This window comes from Mustelus asterias, chromosome 23 (assembly GCF_964213995.1).
Source record: "Mustelus asterias chromosome 23, sMusAst1.hap1.1, whole genome shotgun sequence".
Lineage (NCBI taxonomy): Eukaryota > Metazoa > Chordata > Chondrichthyes > Carcharhiniformes > Triakidae > Mustelus > Mustelus asterias.
This window is the reverse complement of record NC_135823.1, coordinates 35,936,459-35,960,388: the sequence shown is the minus strand read 5'-3', so window position 1 is coordinate 35,960,388 and position 23,930 is coordinate 35,936,459. Positions and strand designations below refer to the sequence as shown.

Here is a 23,930-nt window from a genome sequence, read left to right as displayed (position 1 = left end):
TTGTCTGTACCTTTAAGACTTGATTACCTGTAAAGACTCGCATTCCAACCATTATTTTGTAAATTGAGTTTGTGTCTTTATATGCCCTGTTTGTGAACAGAACTCCCACTTACCTATCGAAGGAGCAGCGCTCCGAAAGCTAGCGGCTTTTGCTACCAAATAAACCTGTTGGACTTTAACCTGGTGTTGTGAGACTTCTTACATAGATTCTTTTAACATGGGATGGTCATTGCACACCAACCACCACATAGTCCCAGTGGAGTCGAGTGTTGGCCCAGTGGCAGGGAAATCAGAGCCGACTGGAGACCAAGCTTTGTAGGACAGGGACTAACAAACAGATATTTGATTTGATTTATTGTCACAGATATTGGGATAGTGAAAAGTATTGTTTCTTGTGCGCTATACAGATAAAACATACTGTTCATAGAGTACATAAGGGAGGAAAGGAGGGTGCAGAATATAGTGTTGCAGGTACAGATAGGGTGTAGAGAAAGATCAGCTTAATATATGGTTATATATTAGTCTGATGGCAGCAGAGAAGAAGCCTTTTCTGATGAAAGAGAGTATGTCTGGGGTTCATGGGGTCCTTAATTATGCCGTCTCGTCATTATTTGAGATCTAACCCACTACACTGGTGTCATTAGCAAACTTGAAAATGGAGTTGGAACGGAATTTGGCCACACGTTAGTGTATAAGGAGTAAAGTAAGGGGCTGAGGACACAGCTTTGTGGGGCACCAGTGTTGAGGATAAATGCAGAGGAGGTGTTGTTGCCTATCTTTATTGATTGTGGTCTGTGGGTTAGAAAGTCGTCACACACCAATCATCTGCCTGCCTATCAGTGATAACACTTTTAAAGGGTGATGTCATTACGTCTCTCTCTCGCCTTGTAGTTTTGCCCCTGCTTGTGCTGCTCCTCTCGCTCCTGCTTGCGTTTACCCAGGCACATCCTGCCCAACGAAAGCAAGGTAAATTAAATGCAGCCAATTAGCTCCATCTACCTACTTTCACTCAGCAATGTATGTAAAGGGTATTTTAATGTGGAACTTGCCACAAATCTCTTCACCAATGATCAGCTTGGGAGCACTTGGCTCTCGACCTCATTATAGCCTGGGGTCCGAAATGGACAAAAGAAATGAATTCCAGAGATGAAGTGAGAATAACATCAAGGTAGCATTTGACCAAGTGTAGCGTCAAGCATCCTTCATAAAATACGGAGCACAAAAGAAATTGTTCTGATTGTAGGAGGCCAACTATCTCGGGCAGTCTCCTAGATCCCGCCATCTTCAGCTGCTTTATCAATGACCTTCTCTCTCATAAGGTCCCAAGTGTGATGTTTGCTCATAATTGCAAAGTGGTCAGTTCCATTTGTAATTCCTCAGATGGTCATGGAAAATTGTATCAGTGAAAGTAAACTAGAGAGGACAAGGCTCAATAGGTTTTTCCCTCTTGTTGATTCCCTCACCAGCTGCCGTAAGATCAGTCTGACAGCCATCTCCTTCAGGGCACAGGTAGTAAGTGTATATATTACACAATCACTCTTTGGTGTTGGGCATTAAAGTGACCTTCTGTGCCCTTACCACATTCACTGCTGCTTCCAAGTACCGTTGAAGCTGGACAAGCGTTGATTCATTGGCTGACTGAGGTGGCAGGCAGCAAGGGGTTTCCTTGCCCCAGTTTGGCCTGATGACATGGGATTTCAGAGGGTCTGGCATCAATCTTGACGATTACCTGGACCATTTCCCAACAATTTCATGCCATATACTGCCATCTAGTGGTAGGACAGGACATACCCAGGATGGTGATGGAAGAGTCTGGGATGTTGGTGGATAGATATGATTTAGTGAGTGAAAGTATGTTGGACTGTTGTTAAAGTCTGTTGGTCAACTCTGCCATCTTTGGCACAAGTTCCCACATATTAATGAGGAGGGCTTTGGAGAGTTGACTGGGCTGTGTCTGCCTTTGTCATATCCAAATCCAATGCTTTGTTTGATGTCAGATGGTATGTTTGGTTTTATTTTGATTGTACTTCTTTGTAGTGGTTTGATACAACTTGCTGGGCCATTTCAGAAGGTAATAAAAAGTCAACCACATTGTTGTGTGTCTGGAGTTGCATACAAGCTAGACCAAGAAAGAACAGTGTGTTTCCTTCCCTAAAGGACTTTAATGAGCCACTGGGCTTTTACAAGAATCCGATAGCTTAATGGCCAACATTACTGCCAGCTTTCATTCGTGATTTACTTAACTTTTCTAAAAAAACTAAAATGATTAAATTGTGTTAGATTATGAGGAGACGTTACATAAACTAGGCTTGTACCCCTGGAATATAGAAGGTTAAAGTCAAAGAAAGATTTTTGACAAGAATTGGTGGGGTAGGTAAGAGAAACTGGTGGGAATCCAAGACATGGAGGCATAACATAGAACCAGAATCAGGCCATTCAGGAGAGAAGTTAGGAAATATTTCTTCACACAAAGGGTGATAGAAGTTGGAGTTCTCAACCAGTGGCAGTAGATGCTACTTGAATTAACAATATTAATTCTGAGATTGATAAGATTTTTGTTAGTGCAAAGGTATTACGTGATATGGCGACAAAGCAGATAAATGGAGCTAAGATACAAATCAGCTAGGATCTCACGGAATAACAGACTTGAGGGACTGAATGACCAACTCCCCTACCTATGCTCTCATTTAGAGATGGGAGCCAATGCAAGTCAGCAAGGATAGAAGTGATGGATAAACAAGACTTGTTGTGGGATAGGACACACAGCAGAATTTTGGATGAGCTAAAGTTTAGAGTGTGGAGGATGATGGCTGGATAGGAGAACATTGTTACCTCAAAACTCAAGAGGTGATGGTGAGATAGAGCTGGGCACCATCAGTATACATGTGAAATCTGACCGTCTTTGGATAATGTCTCCACAGAGCTGCATGCAGAGAACAAAAAGGAGGGCGAGTATAAGATAGACACTTGGGGGACTCGAGAGGTAACAATTCAGAGGCTGGAGGAAAGGCTTTTGCTAGGGATGCTCTTGCTATCATTGTGCAGGTAAGAGTAAATCAAACTAGGCTGTTGGTTTTGGGAGAGTGGTGTGATTAATTGAACGATTGGCAGCCTTCAACAGAAAATGAAAAATGCACCATGGTTACAGTATTAGAGGATTTCATGCATTACTTTGATTAGGGTTCTTTCAGTACTGTGATGGTGCAAATATTTGGAGGATTTCAAACAAGAAGCTGTGAGAAAGATGGTCACGGATCTTAGAAATCAATTCATGTATTAAAAAGGAAAGGAATATGGGGTGGTGGTTTGCTAGTAATATGGGTCAAATGCAGGATTTTTGATAAAGGGGCGATTACAGAGGGATCCCGAAAGATATACTGCAAAAAGCTTCAGAGAGGGTGAGGTGCGATAATGCAGCATGATTACAGTCTCATAGAATAAATTCATGACTGGAGTGGAAGAGTGAAGAGATTGAAATGGAATTTAAAGACAATTTCAGAAGAATAAACTTACTTTGTATTTAAGCCAAATTTCTTCAATCTTTCCATTAACACGGGCAGGTCACGGAGATCTTGTCCTATAATAGTGTACCGATCGGAGTCCATGCTACAGCCATCTAGTAAATTTGCAAAAAATCTTTTTAACTGAAAACTCGGTCATCATTTACAGAAATCTACAGTTAGAAAATGAAATTAAAAAGCAAATAATTTTGAATTACAGTGTTCTCAAAATGAAAGGGTTGGGAGAGGACTTTTTTTTGTATTTTTGTTGCAATCCTGAAAGTTAGGTGCTGAAAGATAGATATCTATACCAATCTTTACACACTTTTCTAGCATTTATTTACAAGAGACAAATATCACAAACATGCACCCTCTAATCCAATCACTAGTTTCAGTCTGTTCCTATTTATACCTCTTTTAAGGAATCAAAAATAATTAAGTGCCCCATTTGAAAGAAAAATATTACCCAGTGTAACAAAAATAAATTAAAACTTGAAAGGAAACTTAATAATTCAAATTAAAATGTAATTCCCAAGGTTGTTGATGCACTGCAGCAACATTCCCTGCCTCCCTCCATGGAAGGTGTTCCCATTTATAGGAGTGAAAGTAAATCTTTAAGTTAATGCCAACATCTGCATACAATTAACCCTTTACTAGGATAAAGAGGTTCCAAATATTGGAAGTTCCTACCTTGTTAAGTTAGGCATAGTTAGGCACAACATGAACAAGGTATATCTATGCATTCTAAGGGCAGATAACTCGTGAACCTGGCCACCACTGAGATTCATAACTCATCAGGCTTCGTGGGCTTGCAATGTGGTTCTCAAAAAGGTTAGGTGTAATTGAGATGCACAGTTCATTAACCCAGTTGGGCTCAAGGAGAAATGATACCATTGGACCAAAGATCAGTCCATATCAGTCATTGTTTTATTTCATTACATTTTGAAAGAGATAACAAACAAGTATAATTTTTCTTTCTCACCTATCAGCAGGCTACTACTTGAATGTGTTTCTATAATTGGCTTTGACAATGGAGGCTTTGTTCTGTAGCAAAGAGCAAATAGTTACATGTTGTTTCTTAGCAATCTTATGATTTTTTCAACTGATGCAGAGTAAAAACAAGAAATTTCAATTATAAATCACTTGTACAAAAACATTAAAGACCAATCTTTAATAAAATTTCTCATATGTCACATGTCATCGAATATAACAAAACAGATCCTTACTTAAAATATCAAACCAACACTCTGGAGAGGTGAGTTCAAATCCCATCATGAAGTTGAGGGCATTTAAATTCAATGAATTAATATATCTGGAATGAGAAGTTAGTTTCAGTAATAATGGTCAAACTACCATTTTGTCATTAAAAACCCAAATAGTTCACTAATGTCCTTCAGGGACACTGATCTATATCTGAGCCTAGACCTATGGTAAGGTGCTTAACTCTTAGCTGTTCTTAAAAGCCTACAAGCCATACATTGTAACAAACCGCAATCAGAAAATAAAATAAGAGTAAAACTGAGCAGACCAGTCAGTATCGACTTAGATACCAGAAACAACAAAAGCGCACTCAGCTCAGTCAAACCTGCAAAGTCCTCCTCAGTAACGTCTGGGTAGTTTCTCAATATTGGAGAGCTGAGCCACAGACTAGTCAAGTCTTCCCTGACATAGGCTCACTGAATTATCCAATTCAACTATCTGAAGAGAAAAGGCAGGACAGCGAGATGAGTTATGTTGCTCTTGTACAGCTGGCACAAATATCATGGACTGAATGGCTTCCTTCTGCTGTAACCATTCTATGGTTCTACCTTACAGCCAATGTGTCAGACTCCTCCATCACCATCCCTGGATATGTCCTGTTCCACTGGCAGCACAATGGTCTACAATCAGGAGATAGCAGCCCAAAGAGTCCTTACATTGCTTTTGGACAATGTCTCATGGCATCAGGTCAAACATGGGCAAAGAGGCCTCCAACTGCTTACCAACTACCAACCTCCCTGAACTGATTAATCAATGCTCTATGTTGAGTACCACCTGGAAGAAACACCGGGGGTAGCAAGGACACATAATGTACTTGGGACGAGGTGAGAAGAAAGACACTTCAATGTTCAAACGTGGGTCCGGTACTATTAAGCTGACTGAATGTCAAAGGACATTTTTGCCAGATTGGGCTTATAGAAGGAAAAACCTACTTGACCGTGTCTTCACCAATCTACTTGTTGCAGATGTATCTGTCGATGACAGTATCTACCTGTTGCATGTATCTGTCAATGGCAATGGAAGACTGATCAGATCTAGCAGCTCAAAAACTAGACATCCATGAGGCTTTCTGGGCCAGCAGCAGTTGTATTAAACCACAATCTGTAACCTCGTGGCGCAGCATCATCTCTCACTCTACCATTACCATCCAAATCAGGAGAGAAGCCTGGTTCAGTGAGTAGTGTGTATCAGGAGCAGCAGGCATACCTAAAAGTGAGTTGTCAACCTGGTGAAGCTACAAAACACTACATGCATTCTATACAGTGGAAGCAGCATGCTATAGACACATCTTAGCAATCTCACAACCAACAATCAAACCATGCTACATCCAGTCATGAATGGTGGTTGACAATTAAACAATTAACTAGAAGCAAAGGCTCCACAAATATATCCATCTTTAATGACAACAGAGTTCACTGTATCAGTGAAAAATGACTGGGGCAAGCATTTGCAACCATAAGTGCCATGTGGACGATCTAGATCAGCCTCCTTTATCACAAGTCTCCATCATCGCAAATGCCAGTCTTCAGCCAATTTGATTCACTCCATGTGATATCAAGAAATAGATGAAGACAGTGGATACAGCATCGGCTATAGGAATCGTCAACATCCCATCTGTAGAACTGAAGACTTGTGCTCCAGAACTAGCTGCGTCCCAGCCAACTGTTCCAGTACAGCTACAACACTGGCATCTTCCTAACTTATGGAAAGTTACCCAGTCTTACTCATAAAAGGCAAAACAAATCCAATTCAGCCTATTGCCCCAGTATACTCTCAATCATAAAAAGAGATGGAAGGAATGGGAATATTCAACTCAGATACTGAAGCAGTCTGTGTCCACAAGCCTGAACAATATACAGGCTTTAGCTGATAAGTAGCAAATATCATTCACGCACAAAAGTGCTAGGTAATAATGACCCTCTCCAACTGCACAGAATCTATTCATCTGTCGCTGACATTCAATGACATTGCGGTCGCTAAATAACCTCAACATCAACAATCTGATTGTTAATGCAGATGAGGAAACTTATAAATATAAAGCCATATAAATGCAGGGGTTAGAGGCTGGAAATTCAGTGGTAACTAACTCACTTCCTGCCTCCTAAAACCTGTCCTCCATCTACTAGGCAGAAAACAAGACTCTCATGGAATAATCATCAATTGCCTAGATAAGTGTAGCTCTAACAACATTCAAAAAACTCAACACCATCCAAGAAGATGCAGCCTGCTTGATCAGCACCCCATCTTAAACATTCACTCCCTCCACCACTGGCACACAGTGGCAGTAGTATGCACTAAGGTGCACCGTAGCAACTCACCTTGGTTCCTTCAATAGCATCTTTCAAACATGTGGCCTTTACCACTTGGAAGGCCAGATCAGCAGATGCATAGAAACACCACCACTTACAAGTTCCCTTCCAAGGCATACACCATACCAACGAGGAACTATATCACCTCTCCTTCACTGTCACTGGGTCCAAACACTGGAATTCCCTCTCAAATACCACTGTGGGTATATCTATACCTCATGGAATGGTTCAAGCAGGTGGCTCATCATCACCTGCTCAAGGATAATTGGGGATGGGCAATAAATACTGGCCTTACCAGCTATGTTCACTTCTTACGAATGAATAAAAAAACTGAAATGACTTGTCTGAATCAAACTATACTGCAAACTGAAAGATTGTTAATTTAATTTCCATTTAGTCAGTAACTATATTTGTGTGCCATCTATATAATGCTTTTTAGCAGCCATTTCCAGTTCACTAATTATATTTCCTATTACATTTTTGTCAACATTTAGAATGGAACCTTTGCTATAAATTTTTCATCATCCTATTTTATCAATGGACTCATCAAATCAGAGAATTCTTTAAGGTGGCACGGTGCCATAGTAGTTTGCACTGCTGCCTCACAGTGCCAGGGACCTGGAATCGATTCCATCCTTGGGTGACTATCTGTGTGGAGTTTGCACATTCGCCCCATGCCTGTGTGGGTTTCCTCCCACAGTCCAAAGATGTGCAGATTAGGTGGATTGGCTATGCTAAATTGTCCCTTCATGTCCCAAGATATGTAGGTTAAGGGGATTAGCAAGGTAAATTTGTGTGGTTATGAGGATAGGGCGGGGGTGGGCCTGGGTAAGGTGCTCTGTCAAAGAGTCGGTGCAAACTTGATGGACCAAATGGCCCCCTTCTGCACTTTCTATCTCTTTTTAAAAGTGTTTCTTTTTCCCCCCTTCTAACTGCAATTTCTAATTGTCCAAAATATAGCTTTAAACAAAACTAAAAAAAAATACTTTCTAATAAACACTATTATGATTATTCACCAAACCTCATGTTCCATAATAATTTCTTTAACGTTCCAGCTTCTCCAAAAAGTCTAGGTTTAGACTGTATATTTTTGCACAAGTGCGTCTCAGACTGCCAAATCTGCTTTCTGCAGAGAAGGTGCAGTGTGAACAATTTTATGAATATATGAGTGGATTCAGCTAGTCAAATGACATTCTTGAGAGGAGAATGGCATGATCAACCGTGTTAAAGTTTGGGGATAGATTCAGAAGGGTTAAGAACACGTCGTCATCTCCCTGTTAAAAGGACCTTGCAAAGGAAAAAGAGATTAAAATGGTGTGATAATGGTGGCTTTAAAGGGAGGGTGCCCAATGCCCAAGGAAAGAGACCCTTTCTGGTAATGCCTCTTTGTATGGGACACAGGGAATTAACTGGAAAGGCAAAGCATTTTCCTACTATTGATGCCAAACTAACTGATGTGCGATCCTCTGACTCATGTTCCACTCTTTTTTTGAAAAAATAATGGAAGACACTATGTACACAGCATCAGAAAATATGTCTTACTAATTCCTTGCGTCTTTCCCTGAGAATGTTAGACTACTCACCTGGTGGAAACATCTAGGTAATGATCAAAATCATTACTCGATTTGTTTGTACTTTATCTATGGGGACAATCAACATTTCTACTGGCCAAAGTGATGCTTGTTTTCCTAAAGAACGTCTAATAACCATAGAAAATGGTGGTTCAGCTGTAGGAAATAAATTAATGAAGTATATTAGTTTTAATGTAATCTGTCTCTCTGACATATAGGCTGAAAAGTTGGCCACACACCCCAATAATGTAAATTACTTTGTTTCTACCCTCCCCCAACTAGTAATTATTTGGGCCACGGAGACAGTCTTTCTGCCAACTGCAAGTCACAATTATTTTGTTTACAGATTTTTTTCTATGACTAATAGGCGAAGGAGTTGCAATTATATAGAAAACCAGTCAACATAGAGATATGATAACAAAAGGGTTGTCATCGTGGTTGACTTTAACTTCCCCAATATTGACTGGGACTTTCTTAGAGCAAGAGGCTTAGATGGGGCAGAATTTGTTAGGTGCATCCAAGAGGGTTTCTTGAAACAGTATGTAGATAGTCCAACTAGAGGAGAGGCCATACTGGACCTTGTAGTGGCAAATGAGCCTGGCCAGGTGACTGATCTTTCGGTGGAAGAGTATTTTAGAAACAGCGATCACAACTCCTTAAGTTCAAGATTGCTATAAGGATAAGTCAGGACCTTGCGGGAAGGTACTAAATTGGGGGAGGGCAAATTATGACAGTATTGGGCAGGAGCTAGGGAGAGTTAATTGGGAACAGCTGATATCAGATAAGTCCACATTTGACATGTGGGAGTTGGTTAAAGATCTACTGATCAGAGTTCAGGATAGGCATGTTCCAGTAAGGAGGAAGGACAAGGATGGTAAGGTAAGGGATCCTTGGATAAAGAGGGAGGTTGTGAATTTAGTCAAAAGGTAAAAAGAAGCATATGTAATGTTTAGGAAGCTAAAATCCATGAGGAATATAATGAAGGCAGGAAAGAACTCAAGCAGGGAATTAGGAGAGCAGGAAGGGGCCATGAAATGACTTTGGCAAGTAGGGTTAAAGAGAATCTCAAGGCATTTTATACATACATTAAAAACACGAGGATAACTAGGGAGAGGGTATGAGTATTCAAGAATAAAGGAGGGAACTTTGCTTGGAGGCAAAGGATGTGGGTGAGATCTGAATTGAGTACATCGTTTCGGTATTCATCAAGGAGGAGGACATGGAGAATAGTGAGGTTAGTGTGGAGCATGCTAATATGCTAGGACATTGAGATCAAGAAAGAAGTGGTGTTGGGTCTCTTGAAAAGCATTAAGGTGGATAAGTCCAAGATCCGATGGGATCTACCACAGGTTATTGAGAGAGGCAAGAGAAGAGATTGCTGGGTTTCTGACAAAGATCTTTGTATCCTTACTTGCCACTGGAGAGGTACGAAGGCCTGGCGAGTAGCTAACGTTGTTTCTCTTTTCAAGAAAGGAAATGGGGATAATGCAGGAAATTATAGACCAGCGAGTCTCACATCAGTGGTTGGGGAGCTATTGGAGAGGATTTTTTGGGATAGGATTTACACGTATTTGGAAAAGCATGGCCTAATTGGGGAAAGTCAGTATAGTTTAATGCAGGGCAGGCCATGTCTTACTAACTTGACTGATTTTTTTCAAGGATGTGACAAAGGTGATAGATGAGAGTGCAGCAGTGGGTGTTGTCTACATGGATTTTAGTATGGCTTTCGACAAGGTCCCTCATGGTAGGCTCATCCAGAAGATGCAGATGCATGGGATCCACGATTACTTGGCCGTTTGGATTCAGAATTGGCTTGCCATAGAAGTCAGAGAGTAATGGTGGAAGAGTGTTTTGCCTTTATTGGTCAGGGCATTGAGTACAAGAATCAGAATGTCATGTTGCTGCTTATAAAGCTTTGGTTAGGCCCCACTTAGATTATTGCGTTCAATTTTCATCGCCACATTACATGAAGGATGTGGAACCTGTGCAGAAGAGGTTTACCAGGATGCTGCCTGGATTAGAGGGTATGAGCTATAAAGAGAAGCTGGACAAACTAGGGTTGTTTTCTCTGGAGTGGCAGAAGCCGAGGGGAGACTTGATAGAAGTCTGTAAAATTATGAGGGGCATAGATAGGGTTGACTGTCAGAATCATTTTCCCCAGAGTTGATATGTCTAATACAAAGGGGCATGCACTTAAGGAGAGAGGTGGAAGTTCAAAGGAGATGTGGGTGGAGGCAGACACAATTGGGGCATTTAGATAAGCAGATGAATATGCAAGGAATAGAGGGATATGGACCAAGGCAGAAGGGATTTGTTTAATTTGGCATCACGTTCGGCACAGCATTGTAGGCTGAAGGATCTGTTCCTGTGCTGTTCTATGTTTTATGATCCCAAAATTCATATTTTGTTGCAACAAGAGCTGGTCCCAAAGGTGAGCAACAGAACCCAGCTGTGCAGCACTGGGACTATCTGCACAGTGCACTTGTATTATAATAATTTTAAACTTTGGCTTTATTTTACTTGCACATACACTAGCAACTACTGCCATAGTCAAGTGCAGCAAGCATTTACCCCAGATTCAACAATCTGTAACACGATATTCAAGATCCAAAGCTACAATGGATATAGGAAATTAAAGAACTACTGGATAAGTCATGACCATAGATATGAATAAATAACTCAGACAGCATGCCTGCTGCAAAAGTGCAGATGACATAGGACTAACTTCACTGGACAGAGTCTATGGGTGGAATTTTCCATTTTGCAGACTAAGTGGAAGGCAGGATAGTCGGCAGGTTTCTTGCTGATTAGCAGGGCAGGTTCCCATGCTCGATCTTCTAGTCAAAAAATGATTATGCATTGCTGAGCTGCTCACTAAATCTCATGACAGGCAGGCACTATGATGCTCTTCACAATTTACTTTCCTACCAATCTGTGTCATCAGAAAATTTAGTAACCACACCTTCAGTCCCTTCATACAAGTCATTTATATAAATTGTAAAACGTTGAGGCCCCAGCACTAATCCCCATGGCGCACCACTCATCACATCCTGTCAAACAGAAAAGGACCCATTTATGCCAACTCCCAGTTTCCCGTTAGCTAGCCAACAATCTTTTTGTCATTATTTGATATTTTTTATATTCTTTCCGATCTTCTGACCTCTCATGCGTCTTTTTTAATTAACCACAGATGACAGGCACTCGCCTTGGAATTTTTCTTCCTCAGTGGAACCGAAGGATCATACATGCCTATTAATCCCCCAGTAACTTGACAGTGGACAATCATAAATAGAATTGGAGAAGGTTGAGAACAACCATGTGATTTAAGACTTAACAAAAGGCACTGTCAGGTTGCTGCATTTGGATTTGAATTCACCCTTGCCGTGCACTTTTGGAATCTTTGGAAGCCTTGTGTCCTAGAAGCCATGTCTATTCCACAGTGCAATGTACAAGGTCGTACAGATCATCTTGCATCTAGCAAATGTTCTGCCGCTGTACTCCTTTAATAGACTCACATTGCCCTGATGGCAAAAGGATCAAGCGGCATGGTGACACAGTGGTTAGCACTGCTGCGTCACAGTGCCAGGGATCCGGTTCAATTCTGGCCTCGGGTCACTGTGTTTGTGGAGGTTGTACTTTGTCCCGGTGTCTGCGTGGGTTTCCTCACACTTTCCAAAGATGTGCGGGTTAGGTTGATTGGCCATGTTAAATTGTCAGGGGGACTAGCCGGGTAAATACCTGCGGTTACAGGGATAGGGCCTGGGTGTGATTGTTGTCGGAGCAACTCGATGGACTGAATGGCCTCCTTCTGCACTGTATGTATGGATTAATGAGACCAATTCAAATGTGACCCAAAGCCCTAGAATATTATTGCATCAAAGTGCACTATGATTTAATGTTCCTGATACATTACTTTTTCAGTAAATCTTCATTACTGAGCCTTCTCAATGCTCTCATGTACAAAACTTTAGGGTGTCCACTGAATGGGCCCATCCGATGAATCTTCCCACACGGCCTCGGATCCTTCCCCAGCAATCTTTTTTCTCAAGATTTTTTTTTAAACTGCGTCATTCCATCGGGCAGTCAACAGAGTGGTGCTACACTTTTATACTGGAACCAGCTTCCCAGCCCCACCATCACCATGGAAGTCCCTTCAATCATCCCACATCCTCACAATGTGCAGATAGACCTCTCTCCGATCACTCTCCTACCTCCCTCCCTGGAGCCCACTGTAATCGTTATGGACATTCCTGCCCTCCCCCCGAACCGGAAATGACCAAATGAGTAACTGCCACTTACCCTCCCAGTTCTATAAACTGCCCCCTCCCCGAGTGCCCAGGAGTCTGTGTGTACCCCTTCCCTCTCATGTTCTAAACCTCTACCCCAGTCATGAGTCTGTGCAAACTCCTTCCCTTTCGTACAAAACTAAACATTACCCAACTCCCTCAGGTGCAGCCCTGCCTACACCCCATAAGAGTCACTCTGGGCACAGTGCAGCCCTGCCATTTACCCTGCCCTGTACAGCAATGTACAATGCAGTCCTGCCTGTGCCCCATAGCAGCCTCTCCGGGTACAGTGCAACTCTGCCAGCGCACCTCACTCTGGTCTTGCCTGAGAGCAGTAAGAGTTTTAACAACACCAGGTTAAAGTCCAACAGGTTTATTTGGTAGCAAATGCCATTGGCTTTCGGAGCGCTGCCATAAAACTTTCCACTCCATCTGACGAAGGAGCAGCGCTCCGAAAGCTAACGGTGTTTGCTACCAAATAAACCTGTTGGACTTTAACCTGGTGTTGTTAAAATTCTTACTGTGTTCACCCCAGTCCAACGCCGGCATCTCCACATCTTGCCTGAGAGAGCAGTTTTACCAGCTGTGAGGAGTTGTGGCAGTGGTGAGAAATGGTAACAGCACTGTGAAAGGCAACTTCTGCATACATGCAGCTCAAAGTCACGAGTGAAAAGGTGGGCAGGTGCACACTTTTGTCTGGTCGTAAATTAAACTAGTCTAATTACTTGCTTATGTGACACTAAATTAGAAGGAATGATTCTGGCGAGTTGTGATTTTAATGAATATTCTTGACATGCAAATTTTTCAGATTTTGTTCCCAACATGGATCAGCAAGAAATTCGAGCAACCATTAGCTGCCATAAAAGTCCGGAAGGGAAAATTCCAACTCCCCACTGGCAGATATCGGATTTTACTGACAGTCAGCCTTCACTGCCATCCTAGGGTGTTCATTTCATACACAGACCACTCTCTGCAATATAGTAAAATCTATGTTTTCAGCTGCCCTGCTCTCAGTTCAAGGCAATACTTTTCGGTTCTTTTTTAATGATCATTTTTTTTCTATCAATCTATATGCCCAAGTACAGCTCTTTTATTGTTTTGCACAATGCAGTGTCTATGCTTAAGTACAGTACCTGTGAACGGCTGTCCTTAAATGCAACCGATTTTCGTTAAAATATAGTTGTTATATCTAACTGCAGCTCTTTCTAACGTAATTAGACCCTCACTGCAACACTTACATCAGACTGAAATAGAGTGTGTGGGGACATTCTACAAATTGGATATTTCATTTCGATCTCCAATGCCTACAACCTCTGGTCGTAAAATTCTGCGCAAATTCACTTTGTTTTAAAACACAACACTTAAAAAATTTAAATAAGAAAATATCACCTAAATCTTCAAATGTTAATAGAGACTTTGGCTACAATATTTCCTCAGATTATGGAAGGAAGTTATGCAAGAGGTGGGCAATATGATACCTCTGTTCAAAAAGAGCAGAAAGAAATCAAGTAATTACAGGCTAGTCAGCCTAAAATTGACAGTGGGTAACTTTCGAGAGGTCATAATATAGAAAATAAATTCTCACTTACAAATACATGAACTAATTAAGGGCAGCCAGAATGGATTTTAAAAGGTAAGTTGGTTATTGATTAATTTGGTAGAGCTGTTTGAGGAAATTAGGTGCATGTTGTATACATGAAGTTTATTGAAGTTGATTAGAAAACAGTAGTGATTGATAGATGTTTTTCAGATTGGAGAGATGTAACTGCCATTGTCTCCAAGGTGTCAGTGTTGGGCCCAATATATTTATATATTAAAGATTTTTCATCTGCCTAAATTTCCTATTGGCATTTTTCATTATAAATTCCCACAATGAACATCACTTACATCTACTTGTCAATTGGCAATGACAGCCTCTCTCCAGTGGAGATGCTGTAGTACTGCCACTGTTGGGAGCATGTAAATTGCAGCAAGACCCATTTACACAGGCATTTTTAATGTGGAATTAGGAGTTTATGATAGGAATATAGAAGTAAGAGCAGAATGAATGACTTTAAGATGACACTGAATTACACCTTCAAACCATGTTTATTAATCCCTCACCCTGCACCCCTGGAAAGAAATGTGACGTCACATTTAAATATTGTTATTAGCCACTCTTGAAGAAATCTGAAATTCCAAATGAAGCAGCTGATTTAATAATCATAGGAACTTACTTGATCAAATGTATTTTTCTCAAGACAATCATTGGAAAGTCAATTTCGAAGTATTTTTTTGGAAGCAAGCTTTGATCCTGGAAAATAAATTATAATGCCATATAAACAGAAAATTAATATGGGAAATACTTTGAATAAATTTACTTCAAAAGTTGATGAAATCAAGCAAACACTATTACAATTCAATTCGAGCTTTTTCTCAACACTAACTCATGTCAAGGCACAAAATGTATTTTCCATATGCAGACATTTAACAGACTGAAGCTCGTGACTTAAAAAATGAAATGTTATCGTACTACCACAATTTACAGTCATGAAATTCTCCATTAAAATCTATGTTGGCTACCCGCCATATTACCTTTTCTAGAGTATTTTAAATGTTAGTGTGTGGAGATTCTATCAGAAATGTTACAGAATATTCTCTACTTGCCTGGATGAGTGCAGCTCTATCAACACCTATGAAGCTTGACACCATCCAGGACAAAGCAGTTTGCCTGACTGCCACCCCTTCCACAAATATTCACTCCCCCACCACCGATGCAGAGCGGCAGTAGTGTGTACTATCTACAAGTTGCACTGCAGAAACTCACCAAGCCATCTTAGACCACATCTTCCAAACCCATGACCACTCCTATAACATTATATTCTACACTCTGTAAACTGTATGCCTTGTCTGTATAGTGTGCAAGAAATAATACTTTACACTGCATACAAAACATGTGCCAATAATAAATCAAATCAAATCATTACCATCTGGAAGGACAAGGGCAACAGACGGATGGAAATGCCACCACTTGGAGATTCCCCTCCAAGCCACCCGCCACACTGACTTGGAAATATATCATGGTTTCTTCACTGCCACCGAGTCAAAATCCTGGAACTCCCTCCCCAACAAGACAGTGGTGCACCACATGAACTGCAGCAGTTCAGAAAGGCAGCTCATCACCACCTTCTCAAGGGCAACCAGGGCAGGCAATAAATGTTGGCCTAGCCAGCACACCCATACTCAGAATGAAAAAAAAAAATTCTATTTAAAGTTATGGCAAAAATGGGATAATCGAAAGGATCCCACTTGGGGTTCGATAGAGTTATGAAGAGGATACAAAAAGGCTGCAATGAAACATATTTAGCTTAAGTGAGTAGGCAGCAAGATGGCACATGGAGTATAATGTGGGCAAGTGTAAAATTATTTACTTTGGTACTATGAATAGAAAAACAGAATACTTTTGAAAAGATGTGAAAGTTTTAAATGTTGATTCAAACCCCAAATGCTGTGGATGCTGAAAATCTTAAATAAAATTAGAAAATCCAAGAAATACTCAGCAGGTCTGGCATCATCAGTTGTGATGAAAGGTCATGACTGAAAACGTTAACCATATTTCTCTCTCCACAGATTCTAAATTATCTGATTTTATTTTAAATGTGGATGTTGAGAGAGATTTAAGTGTATTCATTCAAGGAACAAAAAGTCAGCATGCAGAAACTGCAAGCAATTAGGAATTCAAATGGCATGCTGGCCTTTATTGTAAGGGGATTGAAGTATAAAAATAAGGACATCTTGTATAGGGCTTTAGCAAGAGTACACTTGAAGTACTACGTGCATTTTTATCATTAATATCTAAGGAGACAGTACAGTCAAGGTTCACTAGATTGGTTCCGGGGGAGAGAGGGTTTTAAATTGGGCCCATTCTTCTTCACTCCAGAAAGTATGTGATGTGATCTCATTGAAACATACAAAATTCAGTAGGGATTGACAGAGTAGGTACAGAGAAGTTGTTTCCCCTGGCTGAGGAATCTAGAAAATGGAGCACAGACTCAGGATAAGGACTTGATTATTTAGGACTGAGAGGGGGAGAAGAAACACCTACACTCGGTTGTGAATATTTGGAATTCTGCACCCCAAAGGGTTGTGTAGGTTCCAGCTTTGAGATCAAGACAGATTGATAGATTTTTGATCTGCCAGGAAATCATGGTGGCACAGTGGTTGTGGCACTGTGATTAGCACTGGTGCCTCACAGCATCAGGGACCCGAGTTCAATTCCAGCCTTGGGTGACTGTGTGGAGTTTGCACATTCTTCCCATTTCTGTGTGGGTTTCCTCCGGGTGCTCCGGTTTCCTCCCACAGTCCAAAGATATGCAGGTTAGGTGGATTGGCCATGTTAAACAGCCGTTTAGTGCTCAGGGATGTGTAGGTTAGCGGAATTAGTGGGCTAAACATGTGGAGTTACAGGGAAAGTGCCGGGGTGGGATGCTCCGTCAGAGAGTCGTTGCAGACTCGATGGGTTGAATGGCCTCCTTCTGCACTTAAGGATTCTAATCTATGAAATCAAGGAAGTGGGCAAGAAAGTGGAGATGAGGCGGATGATCAGTCAATCATGAATCTACTGAATGGCGGAGCAGGCTCAAGAGGTGAGATGGTCTTTTCCTGCTCCTATTGCAAAAGTTCTCATCACTGTTTGGGTAAATAAGCTTTTTCTGAATTCCTATTTTATTTCTGGTCGGATCTCAAACAATGACGAGACAGAGTACGGGAATGAAAGAGAGAATCTGGTGAACTGGTGCGGCGTCAATAATCTCTCCCTCAATGTCAACAAAACGAAGGAGATTCTCATCGACTTCAGGAAGCGTGGTGGAGAGCATGCCCCCTTCTACATTAACGGGGACGAAGTAGAAATGGTCAAAAGCTTCAAGTTTTAGGTGTCCAGATCGCCAACAACCTGTTCTGATCCTATGCCGACACTATAGTTAAGAAAGCCCACCAACACCTTTACTTTCTCAGAAGACTAAGAATATTTGGCACGTCAGCTACGACTCTCACCAACTTCTATAGGTGCACCATAGAAAGCATTCTTTGTGGTTGTATCAGTTTCGTATGGCTCCTGTTCTGCCCAAGACCACAAGGAACTATAAAAGGTCGTGAATGTAGCCCAGTCCATCACGCAAACCAGCCTTTCATCCATTGACTCTGTCTGCACTTCCCGGTGTGCTTCAGGGATCGGTGCTAGGTCCACTGTTATTTGTCATTTATATTAATGATTTGGATGAGAATTTAGGAGGCATGGTTAGTAATTTTGCAGATGACACCAAGATTAGTAGCATAGACCATAAGATATAGGAGCAGAATTAGGCCACTCGGACCATCGAGTCTGCTTCGCCATTCAATCATGGCCGATATTTTTCTCATCCCCATTCTCCTGCCTTTTCCCCATAACCCCTGATCCCCTTACTAATCAAAAACCTATCTATCTCTGTCTTAAAGACACTCAATGACCTGGCCTCCACAGCTTTCTGTGGCAAAGAGTTCCACAGATTCACCACTCTCTGGCTGAAGAAATTCCTTCTCATCTCTGTTTTAAAGGATCGCCCCTTTAGCCTGAGGTTGACAGTGTAGACAGTGAGGAAGGCAACGAGATCTTGATCAATTGGGCCAATGGGCTGACGAATGGCAGATGGAGTTTAATTTAGATAAATGCAGGGTGACGCATTTTGGTAAATCGAACCAGGACAGGACTGACTTAGTTAGTGGTGGGGCTTTGGGGAGAGTTATAGAACAAAAAGATCTAGGGTTACAGGTTCATAGCTCCTTGAAAGTGGAGTCACAGGTGGACAGAGTGGTGAAGAAGACATTCAGCATGCTTGGTTTCATTGGTCAGAACATTGAATACAGGAGTTGGGACGTTTTGTTGAAGTTGTACAAGACATTGGTACAGTCATAGTTGGAATACTGTGTACAGTTCTGGTCACCCTATTATAGAAAGGATATTATTAAACTAGAAAGAGTGTAGAAAAGATTCACTAGGATGCCACCGGGACTTGATGGTTTGAGTTATAAAGGGGAGGCTGGGTAGACTGGGACTTTTTTCTCTGGAGCGTAGAAGGCCGAGGGGTGATCTTATAGAGGTCTATAAAATAATGAGGGGCATAGATCAGCCAGATAGTCAATATCTTTTCCCAAAGGTAGGGGAGTCTAAAACTAGAGGGCATAGGTTTAAGGTGAGAGGGGAGAGATACCAAAGGGCAATTTTTTCACAGAGTGCAGTGAGTGTCTGGAACAAGCTGCCAGAGGTAGTAGCAGAGGCGGATACAATTTTGTCTTTTAAAAAGCGTTTAGACAGTTACATGGGTAAGATGGGTATAGAGGGATATGGGCCAAACCCGGGCAATTGGGACTAGCTTAGTGGTTTAAAAAAAAAGGGGCGGTATGGACAGGTTGGACCGAAGGGCCTGTTTCCATGCGGTATACTTCTACGCCTCGCAAAGAAGCCAGCATAATTAAGGACCCCATGCACCCCGGACATTCTCTCTTCCACCTTCTTCCATCGGGAAAAAGATACAAAAGTCTGAGGTCACGTACCACTGACTCAAGAACAACTTCTTCCCTGCTGCCATCAGGCTTTTGAATGGACCTACCTCGCATTGAGTTGAACTTTCTCTACACCCTGGGTATGACTGTAACACTACATTCTGCACTGTCGCCTTTCCTTCTCTATGAACTGTATGCTTTGTATAACGCACAAGAAACAATACTTTTCACTGTATACTAATACATGTGACAACAATGAATCAAAATCAATCAAAAAAAACATCTTATATTGATGATCCCCAAAAGTAGAAACACTGAGTGGAAAATTTCATCCAGGGGACTAAGTACGGTGGTGGGCAGGAAAAGTGGCATGACAGCTACAGTAGGTTACCATGCTGGAACATTTGCCTTTTAGCTCACTATGTATGCATAAATAAAAGTGTAGCACACACTGTATCTCTTGGCACGGTGGGCAAGAGTTTGTCCACCCTGTCATTACCACATCAACTTGTATTTAAACAGCACCATCGCCTACATTCACTCTCTGCAACCCAAGATTTGGCGTAGCAAGTAATGCCCCTGGAAGAGACAAATGTTCTGTGCTCAAGTTCAGTGACAAGGCACCCCTCCAGGCAGTCGAGGACCAGCGGGAGATTCTTCAACCCTGTGCTGGGTGACAGAGGTCAACCAACCTCACTACCAAGGCTTGGGAGATGGTCACCAGTGCAGTCAGTATTAGTGCTTTGCAGATGAGGACCACAAGGCCAGCAGGCATTCGCAGCATTGCAGTATGCATGAATCTCACACACTGCCAGCACAAGGGACATCAGTGCTGATTCTCTCACACACATATTTATGTCTTCATCACTTGTTGCACACCTTCCCCACCCCCTGACAGCGACAGATGACGATGACGCAGTAGAGCCTCTGAGGAGAGTACTGGAGAGTCTAGCGTGATGAGTCCAGACATCTGAAATGCATCTTCAATATGCCAATGGTCTGCTCAATCAAGGAACATGTTGCACAGTGAGCCGCACTGTATTTCTCGGAAGCACTTTGTGGCACAGCCTAGTCTTTTGCAGGGTAGCCTTTGGCTCCAAGGAGCCAAACCTGGATGTGCTGAGGGCCCTCTAAGACCTCACTCACCCACAAGTGACTCATGATGCAAGAGTCGTGAGAGCTTACAGGATACCTTTCAGACCTGCATAATCTACTTTGGTGGTTACTGATCAACTGAACGTTGGTCATTGGAACACATTGAAAATCTAGCCCCCTGGTGGAATGGAGTCTTGCAAGAATATGCACCGTGAGTTAAAGTGCCCAAATCCTTCCGTTAACACTGGAGTGATCCTAACATGTCTCAGCTGTGCAGTGATCACCATTTGGTAAAGCGCAAATTATCCCAAAAGTGCAGTGTTCAACTGCTCCCAGAAGCCCCCAGACTCCTTCCCTGGTAATATTTTCCATAGCTTATTTTTGTACTGCATCATTGGATCGGCTTGTAACATGGTGGTGCTTAGGTTTTAATATGAGACCAGCTTCTGACCCCCCTTCCTATCAACATTGAAGTTCTTCCCATTGTGCTGGAAGACCACAATGTGAAGGGTTTCCTCCCTCCCATCACTTTCCTTGCCTCTAATCTTCAATCGCATCTTGATTGTTGTTGTTATTCCTGTCCCCCTCCCCGAACCTTTTGATGTTGATGACCCAATGCCCCATGTCGGCCTGACCCCTCTCCATCTTGAGGCCGTATGCACAGTGGCATACCGAGACCACCCCCCCCTCATGAGACCGAGTGCCCCACATTGTATTACCTGTGCCCCAAATCAGGCTGCAGATGCTTCCCCTGACTGCGACTGTGCTATCTGTGGCACAGTACCAATCCAACAACCATCAGGATCGACGTAGGAGACTGACCATGGCCATGTGGGCATGACGCCCCCCCCCCGAGTCATGTTCTCCCCCCGAGTCATGTTCTTTTTAAGAATTAAAGAATTCTGATTGAGATCCTCCTTCTCTTGTATATCCAATCCAGTATATTTTGCTTTGAGTAATGATGACATCATTGGGCTATCAATAGGGCAATTGTGAAGAATCTTCTTCATAATTTCTAAGAGGACAGTCATATACGCAAGGACAATTCAATATGAAGAGTTAAAAGCAAATTACTGCGGAGGCTGGAATCTAAAACCAAAAGAGAAAATGCTGGAAAATCTCAGCAGGTCTGGCAGCATCTGTAAGGAGAGAAAAGACGTTTCGAGTCCAGATGGCCCTTTGTCAAAGCCCTGACAAAGCTTTGACAAAGGGTCACTTGGACTCGAACCATCAGCTTTTCTCTCCTTACAGATGCTGCCAGACCTGCTGAGATTTTCCAGCATTTTCACTTCAGGTTTCAATGTGAATAGTCTATGTTGCATCTCCTGTGGGATGTATGTGGTGAGGAAATCCAGTAGTGTTTCAGGAGATTTTAGTTGTAAGAAGTGCATTAGATTGCAGCTTCTGGAGGAGCGTGTAAAGGAGCTGGAGGGGGAGATAGAGGAACTCCGCATAATTCGGGAGGCGGAGGTGGAAGTTGATAGGAGTTATAGAGAAATAGTAACTCCTAGAAATGAGGCTTGGGTCAATGCCAGGAGATGGGGTAAGAAGCAATCGGGAAGACAATCCCCTGGGGCGGTTCCCCTCCATAATAGGTTTTTGGTGCTGGAGGCTACAGTTGAGGAGGAATCAACTGAGCATAGAGAGCAGATCTCTGGGGGTGAGCCGAGTGAGAAAGCTCAGGTGGTTAGGGGCTGTAAAAGACTGGGCCTTGTGATTGGGGACTCCACAATTAAGGGGACAGATAGGAGGGTCGGAACTAAAGGTAGGGACTCAGGGTTGGTGTGTTGCCTACCAGGGGCTGGGGTCCGGGATGTGTCTGACAGGGTATTCAGGACTCTTAGGGGGGAGGGAGATAAACCACAAGTTATTGTACATGTGGGGACACACGACATAGGGAGGATAGGGGAAGGGGATATTAGGCAGGGATTTATGGAGTTGGGGTGGAAACTAAAGGCCAAGACTGACAGAGTGGTTATCTCTGGACTCTTGCCTGTACCACGGGATAGTTTAGAGAGGAATAGGGAGAGGGAAGGTTTGAATTCATGGCTGAGGGGATGGTGCAGGAGGGAGGGGTTCAGGTACTTAAGCAATTGGGGCTCGTACTGGGGAAGGTGTGACCTCTATGAGAAGGATGGTCTACACCTTAATCAGAAGGGGACCAATATCCTGGGGGGTAAATTTGCTAAGGCCATGCAGGGAGGTTTAAACTGATTCGGGGGGGGGGAGGGATCCTGAGTAGTGGGGCTGAAAGTGAGGGATGCATGGATGGGGACTGCAATGCACGGCATTGCAGAGGTGGGGTGGAGCAGGGTTTGAAATGTGTATACTTCAATGCCAGGAGTATTCGCAATAAAGTGGGTGAACTTGCAGCGTGGATCAGTACCTGGGACTTCGATGTTGTGGCTATTTCAGAGACATGGATAGAGCAGGGGCAGGAATGGATGCTGCAGGTCCCGGGGTTCAAATGTTTTAGTCGAAGTAGGGAAGGAGGTAGAAGAGGGGGAGGGGTAGCATTATTGGTCAGAGATTGTATCACAGTGTCAGAGAGGAGGTTTGATGAGGACTTATCTGTTGAGGTAGTATGGGCGGAGATTAGAAATAGGAGAGGAGAGGTCACCCTGTTGGGAGTCTTTTATAGACCTCCTAAAAGTTCTAGAGAGGTTGAGGAAAGGATTGCGGAGTCAATCCTGCTTAGGAGTGAAAGTAATAGGGCAATTGTTATGGGGGATTTTAACTTGACTAATATTGACTGGAATTGTTATAGCTCTAGCTCGTTAGAGGGGTCAGTTTTTGTTCAAAGCGTGCAGGAAGGTTTTTTGACTCAGTATGTAGACAGGCCAACTAGAGGTGAGGCTATATTGGATCTGGTGCTGGGAAATGAGCCAGACCAGGTGCTAGACTTGGAAGTTGGTGTGCATTTTGGTGATAGTGACCACAATTCGGTTACGTTCACCTTAGTGATGGAAAGGGATAGGCATGAACCTCGGGCCAGTGGTTTTAGCTGGGGGAAGGGTAATTATGAGGCTATTAGGAGAGAATTAGGAAACATAGGTTGGACTAGGAGATTACAGGGACTGGGAACGTCCGACATGTGGAGTTTTTTCAAGGAGCAGCTACTGCGAGTCTGTGATAGGTATGTCCCTGTCAGGCAAGGAGGAATTGGTAGGGCTAGGGAACCGTGGTGCACCAAAAAAGTTTCTTTGTTGGTTAAAAAGAAAAAGGAGGCTTATGTTCGGATGAGACGTGAGCACTCGGGTAGTGCACTAGAAAGCTTTAGATTGGCTAAGAGGGAGTTGAAGAGCGAGCTTAGAAGGGCTAAAAGGGGACATGAGAAGACTTTGGCGGATAGGGTTAAAGAGAATCCTAAGGCGTTCTATAGGTATTTCA

The 23,930-nt window shown here is 42.6% G+C and overlaps 1 protein-coding gene across 6 annotated transcripts in view; it reads right to left on the bottom strand.

Moving 5' to 3' along the window:
• Positions 1 to 23,930, bottom strand: part of lcmt1 (leucine carboxyl methyltransferase 1) — a 59,956-nt gene that overhangs the window by 25,099 nt on the left and 10,927 nt on the right. For all 6 annotated transcript variants that reach the window (XM_078240294.1, XM_078240289.1, XM_078240291.1 and 3 more), the window contains exons 5-7: positions 15,143 to 15,219; positions 4,483 to 4,544; positions 3,514 to 3,616 (exon numbers count right to left, since the gene is read on the bottom strand). In XM_078240294.1, coding sequence (XP_078096420.1) covers positions 3,514 to 3,616; positions 4,483 to 4,544; positions 15,143 to 15,219 — 242 coding nt within the window. The remainder of the gene's footprint in view (positions 1 to 3,513; positions 3,617 to 4,482; positions 4,545 to 15,142; positions 15,220 to 23,930) is intronic.